The 20,685-nt window shown below is 40.6% G+C and overlaps 1 protein-coding gene across 1 annotated transcript; it reads right to left on the reverse strand.

Annotated features, from left to right (window-relative positions):
- Positions 1–443: 443 nt before the first annotated feature.
- Positions 444–19,362, reverse strand: USP14 (ubiquitin specific peptidase 14). Its single transcript, XM_048057879.2, has 16 exons — positions 19,203–19,362; positions 17,262–17,407; positions 16,617–16,649; positions 14,636–14,740; positions 13,388–13,491; positions 11,038–11,096; positions 9,351–9,481; positions 8,982–9,062; positions 8,140–8,219; positions 6,520–6,634; positions 5,067–5,132; positions 4,759–4,851; positions 3,673–3,801; positions 2,131–2,191; positions 1,294–1,401; positions 444–1,161 (listed from the first exon to the last, which is right to left on the reverse strand). Exons 1-16 carry the CDS (start codon positions 19,216–19,218, stop codon positions 1,010–1,012), a joined length of 1,479 nt encoding a protein of 492 aa, XP_047913836.1. The 5' UTR covers positions 19,219–19,362; the 3' UTR covers positions 444–1,009.
- Between the last annotated feature and the right edge of the window lie 1,323 nt (positions 19,363–20,685).

Consider the following 20,685-nt stretch of genomic DNA (forward strand, 5'->3'; position numbering starts at 1 on the left):
ATGTGGCTCCCATGACATGGGAAAAATGTGAGTTAAGGTAGCTATGTCTAGTGATTTGTTATAGAGTCTTAAGGTAGGAACCATAAGCTCTCAGGCCAGAGACTTTGGCACTGAGGTGTCCCCAGTTCAGGTTTGTTCCCTTTCCCTACCCTGGCAGCAGAACAGCCTCGTGTCGTTTTCGTGCACAGAGCAGAGCAGATTTCCTCTGTGCCTGACACACACACAGCTCAGGAAAAAAATGCAGCCTGCAGGGGTCTGACCCACCAGCAGGACTGACAGGAGACCCTTTGGGGAAAAGCTAGTGACTGTGGGTGGGGATCCCTCTCCTTGGTTCACGCCCCACTCTAGAGCTTAAAAAAAGAGTGGCTTTGCTATCTGCCTGCTTTAAGACATTCATCAGCGATGGCCCAAGAAGTGAAAACAAACACGTACTAACTACGCTATCCAGACATGAACTTGTTTTTAATGGAGACACATTGTTGATCACAATTTATTTCGAAGTCATGAAATGCCAGCAACAGAACAGACTGAATCAGCAGGTCAGGCTGGACAAATACTTGATTGTAGCCATGGTTGGTGGCTATGGGCAGCAGCACTGAGTTACGCAACGAGGCAACAGTTTTTCTTCCACCCTCCCGACACGGCTGCCAGGAAAGGCAAAGGATGGACAGCTGATGAACTGTACGAACCATGCAAGAGTAACAAATGTGAGAGTAGGTGTGTAATAAATACTTGATGACATTAGAGGGGGGGGGGGGGGGGGAGACTCATTAAAAAAAATTATTTTCTGCAAGACGTTAAAGCTATTTTAAGTTTTGTCACCACCACAGGGGGCAGCCCAGTCCAGCAGTGACTAATTCGTACATGGATCAGTTTTTAACCAATATCCCTCTTCATGTGAAAAGGTTTGAACAAATTTACGTATCCACTTGCTAAAGCTCTGGGGTTAAAGAAGTGATCAGTAATCAACATTTATTTCACACCTAGGCAGAATGACTAGAACTGAAGACTACTGTTCAGCTTCATCTTCAATTACTTCAATTCTGCGAGGCCCGTAGAGTAGAACGTAAGCTATATGCCAGTCTCCACCCCCAGATAACCTCAAAATGTCTTCAGGTGTAACGATGCTGACTTTGTCATCATCAAATTTAATCCACTCATCTGCAAGAAAAACAAGGGCATTATTCGTAATTTAGGCACGTAAAATTTAGGGCTTCTCAACAGCCCCTTAACTACCCTTCACAGCTTCCTCTTTTAAACTGCTATTTTATTTTACTTCGTTTTTATTTTTACCTTGTTTCCTTTTAACCCAAGACACGTAATGCCCCGAGGAACTTGATCTGCCTTGATGTGTTAGCACTGCTTGCAGGTCATAGTAGCCGCAATTATTAGAACCAATATCTGAAGGAGAAGGGAAAAAAAGCTGCGTAAGTCTTACGTGGAAGAACGTTTGCATTTTTAACAGCATGCAGACCTACAACATGTTAGCCGCAATGCCTAACAGCCACATTTACACAGCTACAGCGTTGTAGCTGTGTAAAACCCCACTTACAGCATGGTTCTAAATCCCTGTGAACTAAAAGCAGCAGCTTTGAGACAGGCTGTTCCCTGAAGGAACGGGGAATGGTGGGCATTTTCATGACATAAATCTGTATCCTGGATGCAGTGCAAATGCAGTAAGCCCAAAGCATTGAACAGATGATGTATGGTCAGTAAACGTGATACTTCTGGGCGGGCTCAGCCACTACTTCCTTTAGGGATCAGCTGCTGCCTGTGTTCAGGACAGGCTTTACAAGTCCTCTTCAAGCGTTTGCTTCCCTTTCAGCTTCCCACCCCCCACTGACAAGGAAGCTCACCAAACATCTGCACGTTACATGCTAATGTCTCTTAGGTGCATGTTTTCTATACATCAACTTGTCAGATGGATGGCAATCTCGTCAACTGAGTGGCATTTTAACTTGCCTAATCTTTCAGGTTCTTACATTTCTGTCACTTTCTGAAGATTAATATTCAAAGGCACTAGAAAAAACAAAATAAACAGGGTTCTCAAGTACTCCTACTATCGGGTTGACTTAAGCATGCGTTTGTGGGAAGTTACTTTAAAACAGCTACACCTTCCCCTATACTCACCGTCAGGAAAAGAGAATGGTTCGTATTTAACTTCTTTCTGTGCACCATCACTTTTACTAGACTAGAAAACAGAATATACTGCATTAAAATGGAAATGCTTTGGAAAAAAAAACCTTTAGCACAATCCTAAATACTATCTCTACATTTATTTAAAAATGTTTCTAAACCTAAAAATCTTTATTCAACAGACCAGATTCTATTGAAACAGATTCTACTACAGTAATTCTAGCTGGACATCCAAAAAACTAACCTATAAAAGCAAATATGCGACCATTTTAGTGCATACTGCCCTGATGGTTCACCCACAAGATTTACAGTTTTGGAGCACCAAAGCAATTCTGCAATTTCACGATTTTATTCCTTGTTAGGGACTTGCTAGCAGCAGAAGCAGCAACAAGACAATACCAGACAAAGTACCGATACATTCTGTTTTAAAATAGCTCTCTCTTCTTGCTCCTAACCATGTAAAAAGAGATGCAAGCCTTGTTCAGGTATTTAAAACTGCCAAGAACGAGGCCAGGAAAACGCTAGCAAATATAATAATAAAAAGTCAGTTTTAGAATATGTAAGACAGGGTAGGAAATGAAGCCATCTACCAAAATTTTAGAGAGCAGTCTTTTAGCCCATTAGTCAGACAAGTACTTGCACAGCCCTTTCTTGTACAGCTGCTGAGCAGGGAGGGAAGAACTACCTGTAACTGCACTGAAGTGACCCACCAGCAAGCAGTGAGAGAATCACTTTGTGCAGCTCACAGAAAACATTTCTGTGTAACAACGGTAGGCAGAAACGCTACATTAATGCATTTTGAAACATAAAAAATGCAATAATTGTATGTATTCGATATCTACACATACATACATTCTGATGTACAAAACCAAACTGTACATGTTCTTTCCCAGGAACATTTGAATTCTCATGTCTGAAAAGCTCCAGAACCCTCATTTCCTTCAGAGGGAGTTTTTCCACAAGGGGAGGATTTTCCCAGATTTTTGGCTACCCAAACAGGCCCTCCATGTTCTATATGCAGTAATGGTCAGCACCAGTTTTGGCAGTAACATGACTATGAAGTACACAATCCTGCAAGTAGTTGCGTGGTTCTGTACCCTGCTCCTACGGACTCCACAGTCAGAGTTTCCCTGATCTTCAGAAAAAAGCATTTTAAAGGGAAACAGTCAAACTCACTTGTTTCAAGCAGAACACTCTGAACACTGATTGCAATCAACTGATTAGTTGGTTAGCCTAGTGTGTATAAACAAAATAGCGTCAAGGTGCCATGCTCAAGTGTAACATGGAACTAAAACCTTTTTACTCCATCAGTAACGTGATTCATTTCATCACTATATAACTCCGATTAGAAAGAATATAAAAGGCTCGGATAAAGATCTTGCAGTGAACATGATCAAACAATCTGATTAGATTAAGAGAAGCTACAAAAACATGTCACGCTTTGGCCCACAGTATCAATACTCAGATTTGTTTAAAAGCACTGCAGATTTATGGCATGTCTGAACAAACAGTCCATGAAAATGCCACAAGACTTACATTCTTTGGCTGCTGATTTACTTTTTTGTCCTCTAGATCTTTGAATTTTGATCGGTAAGAAACCATTTTTTCCTGAAGATCTGGCGTACACAGCTCATACACATCCAACATAAGAGGAAACTTAACATCCTAGGAAGTGAAAAGCACAAATATTATTAGCATAATTTAGTATTCCACATTGTAGTGTTCTCCCACAGGATACCAAGTCACTAAGTCCCATTAACTGCAACTCGTATTTATGACAGCTTGATCTACTTTAGTGTGTAGAATAACTTTTGCGGATAGTACTCACATAAAGGACTACAGTACTTTCCACAGCAGCATGTCTCATTTGGTATAAACAAACCCTAAATTGCTACAGACATCCACATCTACACATATATAAATATTTAGATTCTTTTTGGATAGCTGCCATACTTTTGCACTAGGGAAATCCTATGCAGGTCTAAGGAAAGAAACGTGTGTAGATTGTACATTTGCAGAAAATGTCTACGTGTTATCTGAACAACCTTCTATACTGGCTACCACGTGCCTTCAATCCCCATTGCCTTGCTCGTCATGGGAAGAGCGGGCATCATCTACGCCGCTGCTCCCTGGGAAGCCTGGGAGTCTAACAGCCAAGGCCAACAGGAAGCACAACGGGAACATTCAGCTGCCTGCAACTGGTTCTTGCACTTGGCAATCAGAAAACCCAGACAACTAAGACAGGAAGTGTTTGTTAGCAAAAGCATTTTCTCATCAAATTTAGATCACTATTCAATGACTAAAAGCATGGCCCTCTCCTTAATTAAATGTTCTCCTCTGAAACACTGGTGAGAGAGGTAAAAAATCCTAATGGCACTGGAGCAAATTCATTTCTGTCCCTTACTTCCCCCTTCCCCCGGTCTGTTTTGGTAGCACAGTTCGCCACATACCATCACAACTGGGAACAAAGCTGCTTTGTCTCAAACAATGCAGTTACCCTGGTAATATTTTAAGTAATTAAAAAATAATCTTCAAGCAATTCAGTAGGTAATTTGCCAGTATAAATCATCTACCTATGATGAAAAGCATAAAGAATTAAACTTTACTACACAGAAAACTTACCTTAAGAACTTTGGCATTCACAGATTCTTTCTCTTTGTAAAAAAATCTAACCATCTGAATAGTCAGGTACGCAGGCAAACGACTAATTTTAGACTAAAAAAAAAAGTTTAGAAGACACTGTTACTTCAGATATTCACAGATCATTTATACCTTATACACTGCTCATCCTAAATTATAAGGTATTGTAGGAACATACTTGCACATCAAGGAATTAAACAAGCCCTCTCAACTCATAGCTCTATATAGCAGTGTATGTACTCTACCATCATGTGCTGTATCATAGAGAGAGCAACAGAAGAACCACTCACGGATTTGATATAGAGTGCATTTCTCTGCAAAGTCGGAGAGAGTTTAGTGATTTCCTCTTGAAGACGCTGTTCAAAAAAATAACAGACACACTTATCATAAAACACGTAGCTTAAAGCATGACATACATAAACAAACTTAACTAAATCTTATTCTGCCCATCTATTCTGTTGCTATCAGCCACTATATCATCAGGAATTTTGAAATTCCTTGACACGATGGCCACGGCCATTCATTTGTTCAGCTCCACGTCCATCATTCATGAGACCTAACACCACTACGCTTCTCTCTGCAGAAAACTGTATTTTGCAAAATGTGGTTCTCTTGCAGCTTAAGAATCTGTTTGGTTATGAACGTGTCCTGCCATGCCTGGAACACAACGAAAGAGAATTGTGAAGTTTCCTATGGCATGAATATTTGCACAGTTTTTAACTGTCGGTCTAAAGTAGACAGAGCTGTATATTTAAGGAGATAGGTGGTGATACTCTGCTTCCAGGGCCTTTTCCAAAATCTGGGAAAGACTGACCTGGTTGTCAGTGGTGGGACTCTTTGTGGCTACAGGTAATCTAGCATAAGAATTCTACAAGACATTTTTGGCCTGAAAGTGAGGTTTCTTTTTTCATAATCTTTATAGACAGTTAATGCTTACAGATTATTTTAGTTTTCCTTCTAAATTCTGTCCAAAAAAAAAAAAAATGAAAAGCAGTTACAAAGATTATCTGAGAACCATGCAACTTGGTCCAACCCTGTGCAAACCAAATCACTGCTTCCAGCCTTACTCTTACACAAACACTCTGTAGGAGCAGTTACTACAAAGTTTTGTAGTAGATCGTCTCCTTGCTCCTTCAAATTCTCCAAAAAAAATAAAAAAGCTTACAAGTATATACAAATGCACACGCAGACTACCTTAAGAAGTCCTATTTAAATAAAGAGCTTACAGATGACGTTGTTTAATGGAAAATTACCCCAACTCCCCAGTCTGCAAAACTGAAATCAAGTTTAGTTGTTCCATTACCTGTTTTGTTTGTTGTCTTTTCCTCTTCAAACACAGCAATCAAAATACTCCCCTGTCTTAAAACTGACTTTTGGAGAACCATTTACGGCATGCTTAATTCGTGATACTGCTCACTCTAAAGTCTAATTTGTGTGAAGTGTAAAAAACAATTGTTCATCTGGCTTACAAGGAATAAATTGGCTTGCGTTTGGATACCTGCATGAGGGAGACCAGATCAGGATCCAAAAAAAAAAAAAGTCTCTGAGGTCTGCTTTATATTAATGTGTAATTCATGTTCACTTCCATCCACACAACAACCCCAAAAAATCTTGGAACTCAGTAAAGCCTGGACAGCAGATGTGAATTCCAAGTCAGGCATAAATGAAAAAAGAAAAAAAAACATCACTGCAAAAAACAGGCCATTTAGAATTTCAGTTAAATAGAAAGCTGTAATGACTTACCAATTTTAGTCCTGTAAACAGATATTTCACTTCTTGATTGATAAAGCAGCTAAGCTGAAGCTGATTCTCCTTTCCTTTAGTTACTTCCTCTTCTTCAGCTTCCGTACATTTCATGCTTCCCAAAATTAAGGAAAACCACCAAGAGCTGAACTACTGCTCTAGTGCAAACAACATGCTGAATGGCACAGTAATTTAAATAAGACAATCCTGTGCTTGTGCATCGCAGCACTTTTACTTCTACCAGTATAAAAATGAAGGTTTGAAACAGACATTCCTTCTGACCAGTCTGTTCCTTCGTGCCTAACGACAAGCGACAGCAGAGGCAGGCAACATATCAAAGTTCTCAATCAAAGTAAGTTCTCAATCACTACCTAAGCTTCCAAAGACTGCTTTTTTCTTTTTTTCCCCCTCCCCCCACAGGTCACAGATCATACACTGGATAGCTGCCAGTATCAAGTCCTGAAGCCCTTCTGTAATATTATTAATTATAAACAACTTCTACTCCTGCTGCTGGCCTGACTTCCCATTTCTTTAACTCTGCACAACCTCCTTTCTCTGCCTCGCATGTGTCCTCTTCACTGAAATGAAGCCCATTTCTTCCTTATTTTCTACATGTTCTTCTAACCATTCCATCCAACCTTTATTCATACTTTCAACTGTTTTCTTTCATCCACTCCCTTTTACTGAGATATTTTTCTGACTGCTCTGAATGCACCTATTCTACTAATGTTGCTGCCTTAATAACACTTTTAAGGCTTATAACACAGCTTTTCTACCAAGTCCTTTTCTCCCGCCATTCCTCTGAGCTACTCACTCTGCTCCTCCCAGCTACTTCAGGGATAACAAACAGTATGGGACAGGGAGAGAGAGAGATGCATGACGCACCTTAAAAAAAAAAAAAGAAGGACTTCACTCTTCATTGCTACCAGCCTATGAGATACAGTACCTCATCTTAGGGGACGCTTCCTTATTTCAAAAGAGCAAAGTTCACAGTATAAATCTTTCTGAAAAGTGACGGTGAGTTTAATAAGGGACAGGATTTTGGGAGGAAGAAGAGTAATTGCTTGACATGACACACATGCTCCAAGTGGCCATCTGCTTTTTGTTCTCACTGTAAAAAAAGCAACTAGGAAGTTGTGAGCTGAATTAACGTCTTAATTTTTAATTTTTAATAATTATGTATCTAATTTATGTCTTATGAAACCAATCTCATATCAAGTCATCATTTGTCTATGTTTAGTATGCCAAAATGATCAGCAACACTCGCTTACAAGCCAAAAAAATGCTATTTAGGCAGGTAATTACTTTTATTTGGACGAAGCGTCTCAGCACCCCTGAAGCAGGTAACTGGAAATATTTCCTGGGGAGGAAGTATGGTATTTAAACTCAGTGGTTTTTTTCCTGTAAATTTCCATTACTTTTCTTCCTCCTCTCTCAAAGTATATGGAAACTTAATTTTAACTGCTGTGTACTCCTGCAACACATCATTCCCTCTTTTACCCAACAAGCATCTTTATTTTCTGCGCTGTTCTGGATGATGTTTTTCATCCTCCCTGCACGCAATTACTGAAGCACAAAATTGTTGCCATTCTTTATGCCTTGCCTTAGTGTTTAGGATACGCTGTTTCAAATTCAATGCTGAAGAACTGATCAATTAAGCTCTTCTTTTTAGAAGTTGTTGCTGCAGCTCCAGAATCTGTCTGTAAAACAAATTCTCTTATGATGCAACTTTAAATAGCAGGTAAAGACAGTTGTCTTCACAAACAAATAACCCCATTTACTTAAAGTCTTTGAAGCCTTTTCCTTCACCTTTCAACAGGTGCATTTTCTCCTAGTCGATCTCCTCATGCAGCGTAAAAGTTGTAAGACAAATGCATTTATAGCTCTGCTGTTAAAGCATATCAACAAGATTTCAATCAAGAAGGGCCACCCACTAGGTTAAATCTGTCTTAAATTTCAGAGCAGTCTACCAGATTTATGCTACTGCCAAGACTGTTCAGAAACAGTTTGCAGAGAAAAGAGAGTCAGTCTGATAAAGCCTTGGGAAAAACTAAGTAATTTCTGAGCAGGTTCATTAAGTTACTTTGCAGTGTAGAACAGCATTCTTGTAGCTAAGAATGCTGTAGCACAGAGATGTTTCTTCAGACAAAAACCGCTCCTATACGCTACATTCACGGGTTACCAGGGCCAGTCGCTGCACAGTCAGACTCTCTACCACCCTTGTCCAAAACACGCCCTAGCAGGTCCAAATGAAAAGTATTCCTGAAGTATTCTTCCACAGCATAGCTGACATAATACAGATAGCAATATGCTGATCAGACATACCAGAAAATAATTTCACTTCCTGGACTACAGACACATGTTAAAGAACTCAGAGAAGAGATGACTCTTAACAAAAACGGACGTGAAGTGCAGGTAAAATATTATAAATCCTAACTCCAGTAGAGAGAGACTACAATTACCTCCATCACTGCATCACCTTCTATGCCTTCCAGCTTCTGCTGTAGTACCCTCATCATCTGCACCCAGCACTCATTGGCATCCTAGGACAGCAACACAACGTTACACGTGACTAGTGGCAGAATGATTGAATAAATAGTATTAAAACCATCCATCTACGCACTGTAAAACAAAACGTAAAGATTCCTTAACTAAGAATTTATCCCTATTCCAGCATACGTTTTCAGAGCTGGATTACATTCAACTTTTCTAGAGAGTACAAAAGCACAGTGGGATAAATTATTTTAACAGCAGGAAAATGTTAACGCATCTGTGCTCTTGACTTCCAACATAATACAGAATTTTCAAACAAGCTAATAATCGCTCTTTACCTGTTGAAGGTACTGTCCTTGATCCCCTTTCTCTGCAAACTGTGGGAAGGCCATATGTAAAAACTGCAGAAGAATGATAGGCGGGATACTGGAGGAAGTTTTATCCATGGAATCAAACAAGTCTCTAAGAGCTTGAAAAAAAGTGAATATTGTGAGAAGTGGAAAAACAATTAAAACATGTCAGGAAGTTTAAAAAATAACAGTATTATGACAGCAATATTTAAAGATCGATCATTTAACAGTGTCCAATTTGATCTTTCCAAAACAGGGTGAAATTTTCCAGGTGGAATAACAGGTGCACCTAAGATCTCATTTGTGAACATGACTTTGCAAGTGTAAAGATGACAATTCTGAGTTTGGCACGTAGTGCCTTGTCTTTCCTGGCTGCTAAAAGAAAAACATTTTTGAACAGTTCAGATTTCACCAGAAACTCAACTGAGGAACAACATTTTCACAGTAGGACAACACCTGGAGAAACCAGAAGGCGTTCACAATCTATACTCTAGAGCAGCTCAAGTTTCACCAACTACTCAAAACCAAAATACATTTTCCCCAACTAAAATATCTAGAAAACACTCGTGCTTTATTTAACACCCAGGAAAACAAGTATGCGTGTGCGTATGTGCAGACAGTTCCTAACTACATGTAGTTCCATGAATGATACCAGTTGCATGACAATACACAGGGTTTTCTTTTTGGCTCCCAGCACCAGAGTTGCCTAAGATTTACTCAGATCTTAAACTACTACGACTCCTACAAAAGCACAGTTGTCATCTTAAAAAGAAAATAAGGGACAAAGTAAAGGCAGTGGAAAGGGGAGGGGCAGGCATGGTTGTATAGAGTAACCATTGAACTTACCACCCCAAAATTCGATCAGCAGGCATACCCACAAACTGGACCTTTCCTTCCTTATATTGTTTTGTTTTTCCTTAAATGGACTGGTAGAAATCCCAGTGTCCTGGCCCAGCATCTTAGTGGGGCAATGAAATAGAGTGAAAAAAGAAAAAGTGGACAAATAGTACCCTTGTTCAAGTGTAAGGGGTCTAACTAGAATTCTAGTTAGAACATGGAGGTAAGGGGCCATGGTGAGTTCCCACAGTGTGAGCACCCAGATTGACACAGTAAAGAGTAACTTTCCTTTTGCAGATACTACTTTGTTTCAGTTATGAAATCTGGATCAGCTGGGTAAAGGCTAAGACTACTGATAAAGCATCAGCTACCACCTAACAGTAATGCTCAGCCAATAAAACATTAAAAAATATCAGTGGGATATACATGCTAGGGGTGCCTTGTTAGCCTACAGCTGCTCACTGAAATATCTCTACACGAAACGATCAAATCAGCAGATGGACACAGTCTGCTTTGGAAATTTCCAATAACCTTATGCCTACATGCAAAACAGTAATAGATATGAACGCTTTATATCTAAGTCTAGCTAATGTTTGAATATATTTCTCCTAGTGTGCAACTACATAGCATGCAGCGATGTTAGTTTTGCAGCCACGGTCTCTCTAACCTTTAAAGATACTGAGTAAAGAGGAAAAGGAGCTCTCGAGTGCTAGATCTGAAATTCCTAAGGCATATGCACAAAAGAAACATACACAGAGCTCTAACTGCGATTTTCACCTCTAGTTAGCAGGAAATCACACACTAGCCTAACAGCCTATGTTTTTCTCTAAACACCAACCTGCAGTAATGTACTGAGCAGAGGCCATTTCTCCTGAAGCTCTTAAGGCACCACCATACCTAAAAGAGCAGAAAAACAATTTGTACGTAGTCACACTCAATCACAAAGAGCATTCAAGTTTTTAAATCAAAGCAGGTGGCAGCCAGATTTATACAAATCTATCAAAATAACTCAATCAGTAAAATGGAAGTAATGGAAGAAAAGACTTACTCAAACCAAAGTCTCGGTTACTCTGCAAGCAATGCACGGAAGCGCTGGCACACGGAAAATTAGCATCGTTGAGAATACGTAAATGCTACTTCCCCGATCCATTTGCCTCAAAGAGGCAATCTATTTTTAAAGAAACTGAGAAAAAGCCTGAATAGAAGCTACCTGATTTCTGAAACATTTGCCACAGCTGCTTTAGATGCATGGGAAAAAAAAAAAAAAAAACTTCAAGGATAGATGGCAGATAAAACGCACAGAGATGGATAGCAGTCTTCCTCCTTCCACAGCAGAAGGTAGAACAGCGAGAGGTGACACGTTTTCCGCACTGGAAAACCATGCGAGTCTTCCCACACTACCAGAACCTACTACTCCTCTTTAAACGATTCCTTAATTTACCACCCGCACGAGGAACAGATGGCTTTCTCAAAGGATCTCCAGATCCTCAAAGAATTTCTGAAGTTTTGACAAATGTGAAGGCCAACTAATAACTAGACTAGCCCGTTTCAGAAACGACATTAAATCACAACATAACAGCACTTTTTTGTAAAAATCCTGCATATTTGAGTAGTTGTCAGGGAAAAGCATGCAGTTTCATGATTCTATTCCCTTACAGGAGAACGTATTGTTTCTTCTGATAATGTCAAGGGGCCTTCAAGCAGAAGGAGGGTGCGTTCTGGTGCAATCTCAGACTGAACTTTAAAAATTCTCCTCATCGCCAGATGATGAGCAGGAAGCTTGCCTCCTGTCATGCTACAAAAATGGGAATACCCTTGCAGAGATCAACTGAGCGGACGATGAAAAATGAAGCCATACTAATAAGTTTTCTCGTTTAAGACCATTCACCTCTCTCCCACTGCCATATACCCTTCCATACCGTTATTGAGCAGAGGAGGCCAAATAAAGGCCAACTCTCTGGTGGCAAACAGAGCAGGGATCTACAGACCCTGACTTCCCACAGACAAAAAGGCCACATCTTGTACTGCAATCTGCCAGCTTTATAGGGTACACTATGGCATTTGGTACGTTACATTTGTCAAACACTCTGATTCAGTGTAGTATCACACAGAAATAAACAGACTTTTCTAAAACGACAACACCAAAAAGCAAGAAAAACGTTTAAAACAAAGTTCCCCTACTTCACAAATAGTTCCCAGTGCTAAATAGTCAAGGTTCCCTTGCTAATAGAGCAAATTTAAGTACTTGAATAATTAGTGTTTATTCTGATTATTATAGAACATCCAGTTAAATACCAAAGTACCAAGAAAGCATTGCATTTTAAAGAAATTAATTTAACCAAGACAGCAAAGTTCTACCTAATCCTCACAATCTTTAAATACTGATGGTTCTTTAATTATAATTCATCTGGAGGACAAATCCAGGCTGATACTGCCAAATATTCTTTCTTAATCTGATCTTTATAATTCTCCCAAGAGTTTCTTGTAGATTCCTCACCAAAAAATAAAATCATTTACACACTTTAGTTCAGAATCACACAAAAATAAGTCAGAAAAGTTACTTTACAGTCAAAACTAAGATAATAGATTCTTATAGACATGGCTTCTGTTCCCTACACATCTACATCACACAAACTCCAGCTTCTTCCAGTTTGCTGCCACAGTAATACCCACGGATCCATCACAAAGCTTCCTGTTTCATCTCCAAGTACCAAAAGGTCAACAGTGTTGGAATTTTATATTATAAAACTGAAAACACATTATTCAACAAAGCCATTAAAATATATATGATGTGTTCTTCAAAGGAACAGGACTCCCACACAATCCTCTCATACAAAACAAGGCCATACGAACAAACACAGAAGAGAGGGTTCAGAGTTCAGCAGGCTTGTTTAAGTGTTTTAAACAAGTCTTTGCAAGAGTTATTTTTTAGCTAGGCAAACCTCATTCTCTCCATTAAAAGCCAGTTCCAAAAAAACACACAGTCCTAAGTCTTTTTTTTTTAAGAGCATAGCCTAGCAAAGCCATAGGATAAACTTTAATTAATCATTAGGTTAATCCTTAATAGATTTTAAGAAAAACTTATTGTTATGATAATCCAAAGCAGGCATTTTGTGGAAGTCTTCTTAGCACTATTTCCTAAGCTAAAGAAAACATTCTAGTCATGGTATTTTTACACCGAATCCTACCTTTTAAGGGCCTCTTTCACTTCTGGCACAGAGCGGATACACTGAACTGTAGCATTCATGTAGCAAGTGTTGCCAAGGTTTGTCAATCCACATGGTAATTCCATCTACCAAAAAATTTACAAGGGTGCTTAAAGGTCTGAGAGAGATGTGTAACCATTTTTTCACAAATGCTATAAATTGACATCAACTTGCAAGAAAATGAATGATCAGAGAAGCACAACACCTGGAATGCTGGAGTCTTCCTGAGCCATTTTCTTATTATATTAATCTATTTCACAATTTGTTGCTTTTAGAGGACAACCGGACAACCAGGAACACTGTGGTTTTTTTCTGTGCATGTTTATTTTAACGAGAATATTCTTCAAGTATGGAAGTCATTTAGAAAGTTCATTTATGATCTAATTCAAATTCTGTCCTTAGAATTCTACTTCCATCAAATTTCCACAAATACTTTTGTGAGCCACACTGATGTTTTAATTAAAATCAGTTTTCAGTAGAACCCTGAACGGGATAAAGTTCATAGCTAGAAACAAAAGCATTATTTGAATCCTTCTCCAGAAGTCGGCAACAGATTTGATCTTTTTACACAACTTGGGAATTTCTAAAGTTCTGACAAATGTGAAGGCCAACTAATAATTAAACTAACCAGTTTCAGAAACAACCATAGATCACAACATAATAGCACATTTTTGTTTCTTTGTTTTGTAAAAATCCTGCATATTTGAGCAGTTGTCAGGGAAAAGCAGTTTAATGGTTCTATTCCCATAAGGGAAAACGTATCACCTAATCCAACGTCAAAACTATCTTCATTTTGGAAAGAAAAGTTTACCTAATATAATACTACTAGCAAGAACAAACAAAACCACAAACCAACCGTGTTTTCCCTTCACAGATACAAAGAAGGCAGGAAACAATTTGCACATCTAACAGCTCTTATTCAGGTAGAGTTCTGGACACCAGTACAGCAAGGGTAATAGAAAATTTGTCTTCAAAAGCATCAGTGATGCTATTTTTTAATGTGCAGTTTAGTAAATTTTCTGAAGAAAAAATAGCCTTAGTTATTTGACTTTTAAAATATGTTCCAGACTTCCATCGCTGGGTCATCAATGTAAATTTTGTCTTTAAGAAGCTATAAATACTCAACAAAAGAATTACCATTTTAAAATGTACTTTTAAGCAACTACAAGTTTTTAAAAACTAGTAATTTTTCAGAGGTTTACAAGAAACTGAAGTTGAGAACATGCTTACAGCTGAAGCCAACTGCTCCTCTGTCATGTCTTCTACAAAGACAGGTCGAGCAATGGGCTCCTCTGGGAGTGCATCTGCAGAACCCATCATTAGTAAGGTCATCCCCTTGAAAGACAGTAAAAACAGTAATAAATATTTAAGCTCAGTTATTTCTTTTAAAAAAATCATTAAGGTCTTAACATATTTCATTTATTTCCCCAAAGACAAACTAGATCTTTCTCTTAGTTTACAGAGCTGACATGGCACTGTTTCTTATGGGTATATATCCCTAGAAAATAAAGAAAAAGATAACCCAGTCTCTCAATCTCTCTCAAAAAGGGCTATAATTTTCTAATTATCTGAAAAGCAGTTAATGAGAACAATTCCATAGCACTATCTTTGTTAGACATTTCCACTGAGTCTGGCAAGCTTGCCAGCAGCTGACAACTCCAGATTCCAATCAGGACGGAATTAAACGATCGCGGAGTAACCAGAAAGTTAAGCGTTCAAAAAGCTCCCTTTCTGATGGACCACTGGAGATCAAGCATCTTGAAGACTTCAGTGCAATTATTCTCCTTTCCCTTCACAAGGGAAGGACAACTGAGCAGCTGACTTCCAATTTAAAAGAACTGAAAAGAATCTTTGAGATTCTCAGTCAAATATGTCTAAAGATCTCAAATTCCGAATTCTCTGAACAATAAAAGATTTCCTCATCTTATCCAAGAGTCTGGGGAAACATTTCAGATGTACGTTGGTGAAAATTAGTATTCTGACAATACTAATTCGGATTTTTTTTTTTTCACCTGGAAAACAAGTGGGAAAGACATCCTTTGGTCTGGCACATTCTGAGGATGTTAAACTGATCAGTCAGTTTAGGCATGAGGACAACATAACATTCAGGGGGAAAAAAATCTTGTTACCATGTCTGCTGGACTATTAGAAGGAAAAGGAGTCTGTCAGCATTCAACAGGGATACAGCTATACATCAAAGGGAGAGAAAAGGGCTATCTGCAGGCCCTGCAAAATAAGGTGCTAAAGAGAAGGATGGGCAACAGAAAGGACAGAAACTGCTTGCACAGTGTAAATAAATCCCTAGAAGTTATATAAAACACTGTTAAAATAAATAAGGCAGCTATAAGCGTAACAGTATGCAGAAAAGGACGAGAATATTACGTACTGGAGTTTTTGCTTAATGACTGCTACACTAGCTGCAACTTATTGCTACAGGCTGCTAAGAGCTGCTCAGGAACTAATAATGAGGGTAAGAGTCACACTACCTTACTCAATCTGCTCAATAAAGAACTGGAGTAAAACCTGTACCAAACAGACGTTACAACATACCTACAGAAATGAAAATGATCAAAAACATAGAAAAATCTTTGTGGTTCCCTGTTACAATATTATATAGGTAAGAAACACAAGAATGGTCACTTTTTGTTCTCGTTTTAAACGAATTCAAAGGTGGGAATAAGCATCGTTGGTGGCTTTCTTTTTCAAGAACAACTGTCTAGTGTAAGAGATGAATTTCTGTGGGTTGTTAAAAAAGGAAATAGGCAGAGCAGTAGCTTCAGCATTCCTAACGCAAGGATTCTACATGCTGGGGACGTACAAGCACAGTGGACCGCAGCCAGGTCCACAAATTCTCTTAAATAACATCGCTTATTATCATGGTCACAGACAGACTACACAGAAGGCCCACTCATCTGACCCAGCACGTTTCTTGGAAGAAGGAAAGATACTCCAAGTAATTCGCAAAGATGGTGTCATTTCTCTGCTGATGCTAATTTTTATATTTTTTTTTTTTTATTTTTTACAAATCAACAGTAAGGATTTAGTAAGAACGCTTAGCTGTGGCAACTCTCTAATCACTTTTCATCAAGGCCTGATTTTTAAGAAAGAATACCCACTAAGACAGAATTCATACAGAAACGAGAATTTTACATTTTACTAGTTTGAGTTTTATTTTGGCATTTAAAGAATTCAGTTATTCCTTAGAACTTACATTTTTTATTTTTAAGTTTCCCCAGTCATCATCCTGTATTTGAAATGAAATAAAAGAGAAGTTAATCATTTTTCAACAAAAGACAAGCATTTTCAGTAATATTAATCACGTATTTCCAAACATACAACTACGCTTCATCCAAAATTCCAAAATATAAACGATTTACACATCAAGTCTTGCCTGACTAAAATACAAAGCAATCAAACCATCATTTAAATACAGCTCTTCACTTGCTCTTTAACACTGCTTAGCTATAAATATATTTTCTAAGAGAGCTGTGTATATTGCATTGCACTGAGGCAAGTCTCCAGCACATAAGTACCAGAGAAGCATTTCTTAAACAAACCAAAAAGCAAAAAGTTGCATTCAGATTCCGAACATTAAAAAGGAACAAAAAAACCTCCCCACCAAGCAGAGCAGATTTTGGGGCAAACGAGACAAAAAGTGTTTTAAAACAGCAGTACCTCCCAGTCATTTAGCAAGAAACTTTTGCTAATATTTTCTAGTAGGAGGCAATGAATCGCAGAGTATTTTTGAAAAGTATACTCAGTATACAAAGACAGATCTTCTACGGAAACACTCGAAAATATTGTTAATTACGTTAACAGTGCAATAAAGAAATCATACAGAAAAAAAGATTTCTACCTTCAGAGTTCCTCCTTTAACCATCACCTTCTGTCTAGCTGGCTGAACTCCAGTCAGTGCGAATAACTGGGCTTTGAAGACCATTGGAGGTTCGTCAGTGTTCAGCTCCACACCATCGAATTTCTCTTTTCCCCATTTCACGTTAACTGCAAACAGAAGTATTTTGAAACTAGATTATTTCTTAATATAAAAGAACGTAATTACCAAGATTGAGCCACTGTTTCCAATTTTGGACTTTACACCCTCTCAAAAAGTTAGTTTTCAACTCTAAAATCTGTCGATAACCAAGCTAGGGGCCTCTTTTAGTAAAGGCATCCCTACAAAGCAACTATAAGCGACATGTATACTGAGAGCCTTAGCAAACATGTATGAGAGAATGGGAAATACTTCAGGCAAGCCTCCACCGTGCAGTTACAAAGTTCACCCTTCCAATCTCATGGCACTGTCCATCGCAAACAAATTTCTCTAGAAGCTCAGATGTGCTTTCGGTTAAGCTTCCCATCCTCCTTCGGCGGCAAACACATCGCGCTCTTTAAAAGCCAAGCTTGGAGAGCCACAGCTTCGGCTACGAGTGTTGGTCTTGTACCGTGACACGAGGTGGTAAGCACGCGCTGAGCCAAGCCCCGCACCGCGGCACGCCTCCTGCTGCCCCTTAACGCGACGTTAACCTGGCAGCGCCACTGCCAAGGCAGCCACTGCTATTGCCTCCCTCAGCTTGGGCAGCACGCACAAACAACGGACCCGCACCAAACACGGGCAGTAGCTTCACACAGGCTGCAGCTCCCAAAGCCCCGGCCCCAGTATGGGTATAGGGCTGGAATTAAGAATTGGTGTGATGTTGGGTCACACAAGTGGAGCTCGCAATGCTGGAAACGGGATTGCTGGCAGAAACATTAGGGGCAGCGACACAAAGGCACAGTAAGTTTGCTTTGGTAAGGCTAGCACTGCCAATGTGTGACAGAAACGCCTGGAATAGATTGGGTGTTTTAGAGAACAGTTGTGCTTCTTTGATCACTCCTAATCCATCACTCTCAACATGTACAGAAATCTACTTTAGCATGCGGTGGTTTTGCTGAAAGTCTGCAAAATACAGCACACGATAATATCCTATGTGCATGGCAAGCAGCCAAAATACCATGTTTTGAGAGACTCCTATCCTTCTGCCTACCTGTGCATCCCTTTTAAGTAAACCTACTATCGCAACTCCACATTTCTTTCATCATCAAACTCTTTGGGTTGCGATTTTAAAAAAAAAACTTTGAAAATGGTGTAGATTTCAGATATACACGGTGCTTGTGATGGGTAATAAGGAAGAATAAACAAGACTTGCCATAAGTTATTAGCCTACGCAGCATCTCAACGACAGACTTTTAGGTATCCCTAGCAGAAAGCACCATCTCATTCTCACAGCCTGCTGGTTTGTGTTTTTTTTAAATATAAATAATACCTATTATTTTGTATACGTAAGATTTACCAAACACAAGACTCTTCCCATTTCCTGGGAAGAGAACCCAGTCGCCGCACAGGCCAGCCTGACACGGGCTTTGAGGTCCTGCGGTTTTGAACAGCCATGCGCCCACCCCCGAGCGCCCAGAATCCCCGAATATGCAGAGCTGGAAGGGACCCACAAGGTTCATCGCGTCCAACTCCTGGCTGCACACGGGTGTACCCAGAAATCAGAACTCGGGCCACGCGACTGAGAGCACAGCCCAACGGTGGCTCTCACCCCGCAGCCTCCCCTACAAACTTTCCCTGCGGAAGGGAGGGACGCGACCCAGTTCACCGACCCTTTACCTCCCGCTTTTAACCCGGAGAAGCCCGGGGGGGCTCAGCCGCGGCTCCCACACGCGGCAGGCCGCCGATACCCGTGGGCACGGCCCGGCCGGGCGCTGCCTCTCGGCGGCCGGGCCGCTCCCCCCCCCCCCCCCGGGGCCGGCTCACCTGAGAAGAGCGGCATGGCGGCGGCGCGGCGGCCCGCAGGGCACGGAGGGCGGGCGGGTGATGGCGGCCGGGGCCGGGTGGGTGACCGGGTCCGTTCGGCGGCGGCGCCCCGCCGGGCCGTGAGCCACGCCGCCCCCGGGATGACGCTGCGGAAAGGCGGCGGGCTGCGTGCGCACCAGCGGAAGGGCGGCGCCGTCATGGCGGAGCAGCCGCCCTCAGGGCCGTGACGGCCGCCCGCCCGTGTGGGGAAGCCGCCCCGGCACCCCCCGAGGGTGGGCGTGAGGGGGAGCGCTTCTGCCTCGGCGTGGGGGGGGAGCCAGCTCGCTGCCCGCCGGCTCAAAACGGGCGGGCGCACGGGTGACGGATCTAATTCGTTAATAAAATTGGGAAAAAAAAATAGTGATTTCGAGCAAACTGAGCGCGGAGCCACCGCGAAATGCGTCTGGGAAGGGTTGGTTCCCCGAAGCGTACCGAGCCAAGTGTTGAGAGGGGGGGATGAACGTACCAGCAATTGCAGATTTAATTTTCAGTGAAAGGTGGCTGCTGAGGAATGCCGGAAGACTGGTGCAATAGTTGTAGATAAGAATCCTCCAAACAGTTAAAAAAATAAAAAACATGAAGATACTACAACCAGTAAGTTTAGGGGCATGGGCCCATGAGCCTCACCTGCTTCTACAAAAGCTCTTGGTGTTTGGCCGATTAAAGAAACCAAAATAGTGCTTAAACATACAAAAATGAAGTGAATGCCAGAATGAAACTTCTCGAATCTCTCCTCTTGGTTTCCTCAGACCCCTCCTAGCTACCACCTCCCGACATCCCAACACTATTCCACCAAGAAATATATTTCCTTCATAAACAGTGCTCCCAGAACATGGTTTTCAGTTCCGAACAGTTGAAAGTTTTACAGAACAGCCATAAAAATAATCCAGGCCTCGCAAATCAGCTTTAACACAGAAGGCTTAGAAATTTCAGTCTTTGAGGTCTGTCACTGAAAGGAAGTAAAGTGGGTTCTGTTGTTCACTGTAGGCTCCTAGACCTATAAAGGAGAGGCTCTGGGGAACAAGGATTGTTTTGCAGAGAAGCTCTATCTTGAGTTATGACGGAGTTTCCGATTACTGAGGCAAACTTAAGCATTGTAAAAGGCTATCAGCAAGCGTGATGAATCATTTACGAGTTTGGGTTGCTTAAAGGAGACAAGCTAGCTTTCTAGAAAAGCTTTAGTCCAGCACGTGTGAGGTCCTGCAAACCATGTATTAAAGTCAGAACAGATCACAGCTGCCTGTTCATGAGTGTAAATGCAGGGTATTTCCAGTCTAGCCATTTGTTCTTAATACTGACAGCCACCTATATAGAGATCGTTTATTCCTGGCTCCTAAACAAAAATTGAAGCTGAACAGAACACGTTCTCCCCCTGTGGTGTGACCTTTAGAGGATCAGGTCTCACCTCAGCACAAACAGATCACTCGTTTCCAGAGCGTGGAAA

This window comes from Anser cygnoides, chromosome 2, assembly GCF_040182565.1.
Source record: "Anser cygnoides isolate HZ-2024a breed goose chromosome 2, Taihu_goose_T2T_genome, whole genome shotgun sequence".
Classification (NCBI taxonomy): Eukaryota; Metazoa; Chordata; class Aves; order Anseriformes; family Anatidae; genus Anser; species Anser cygnoides.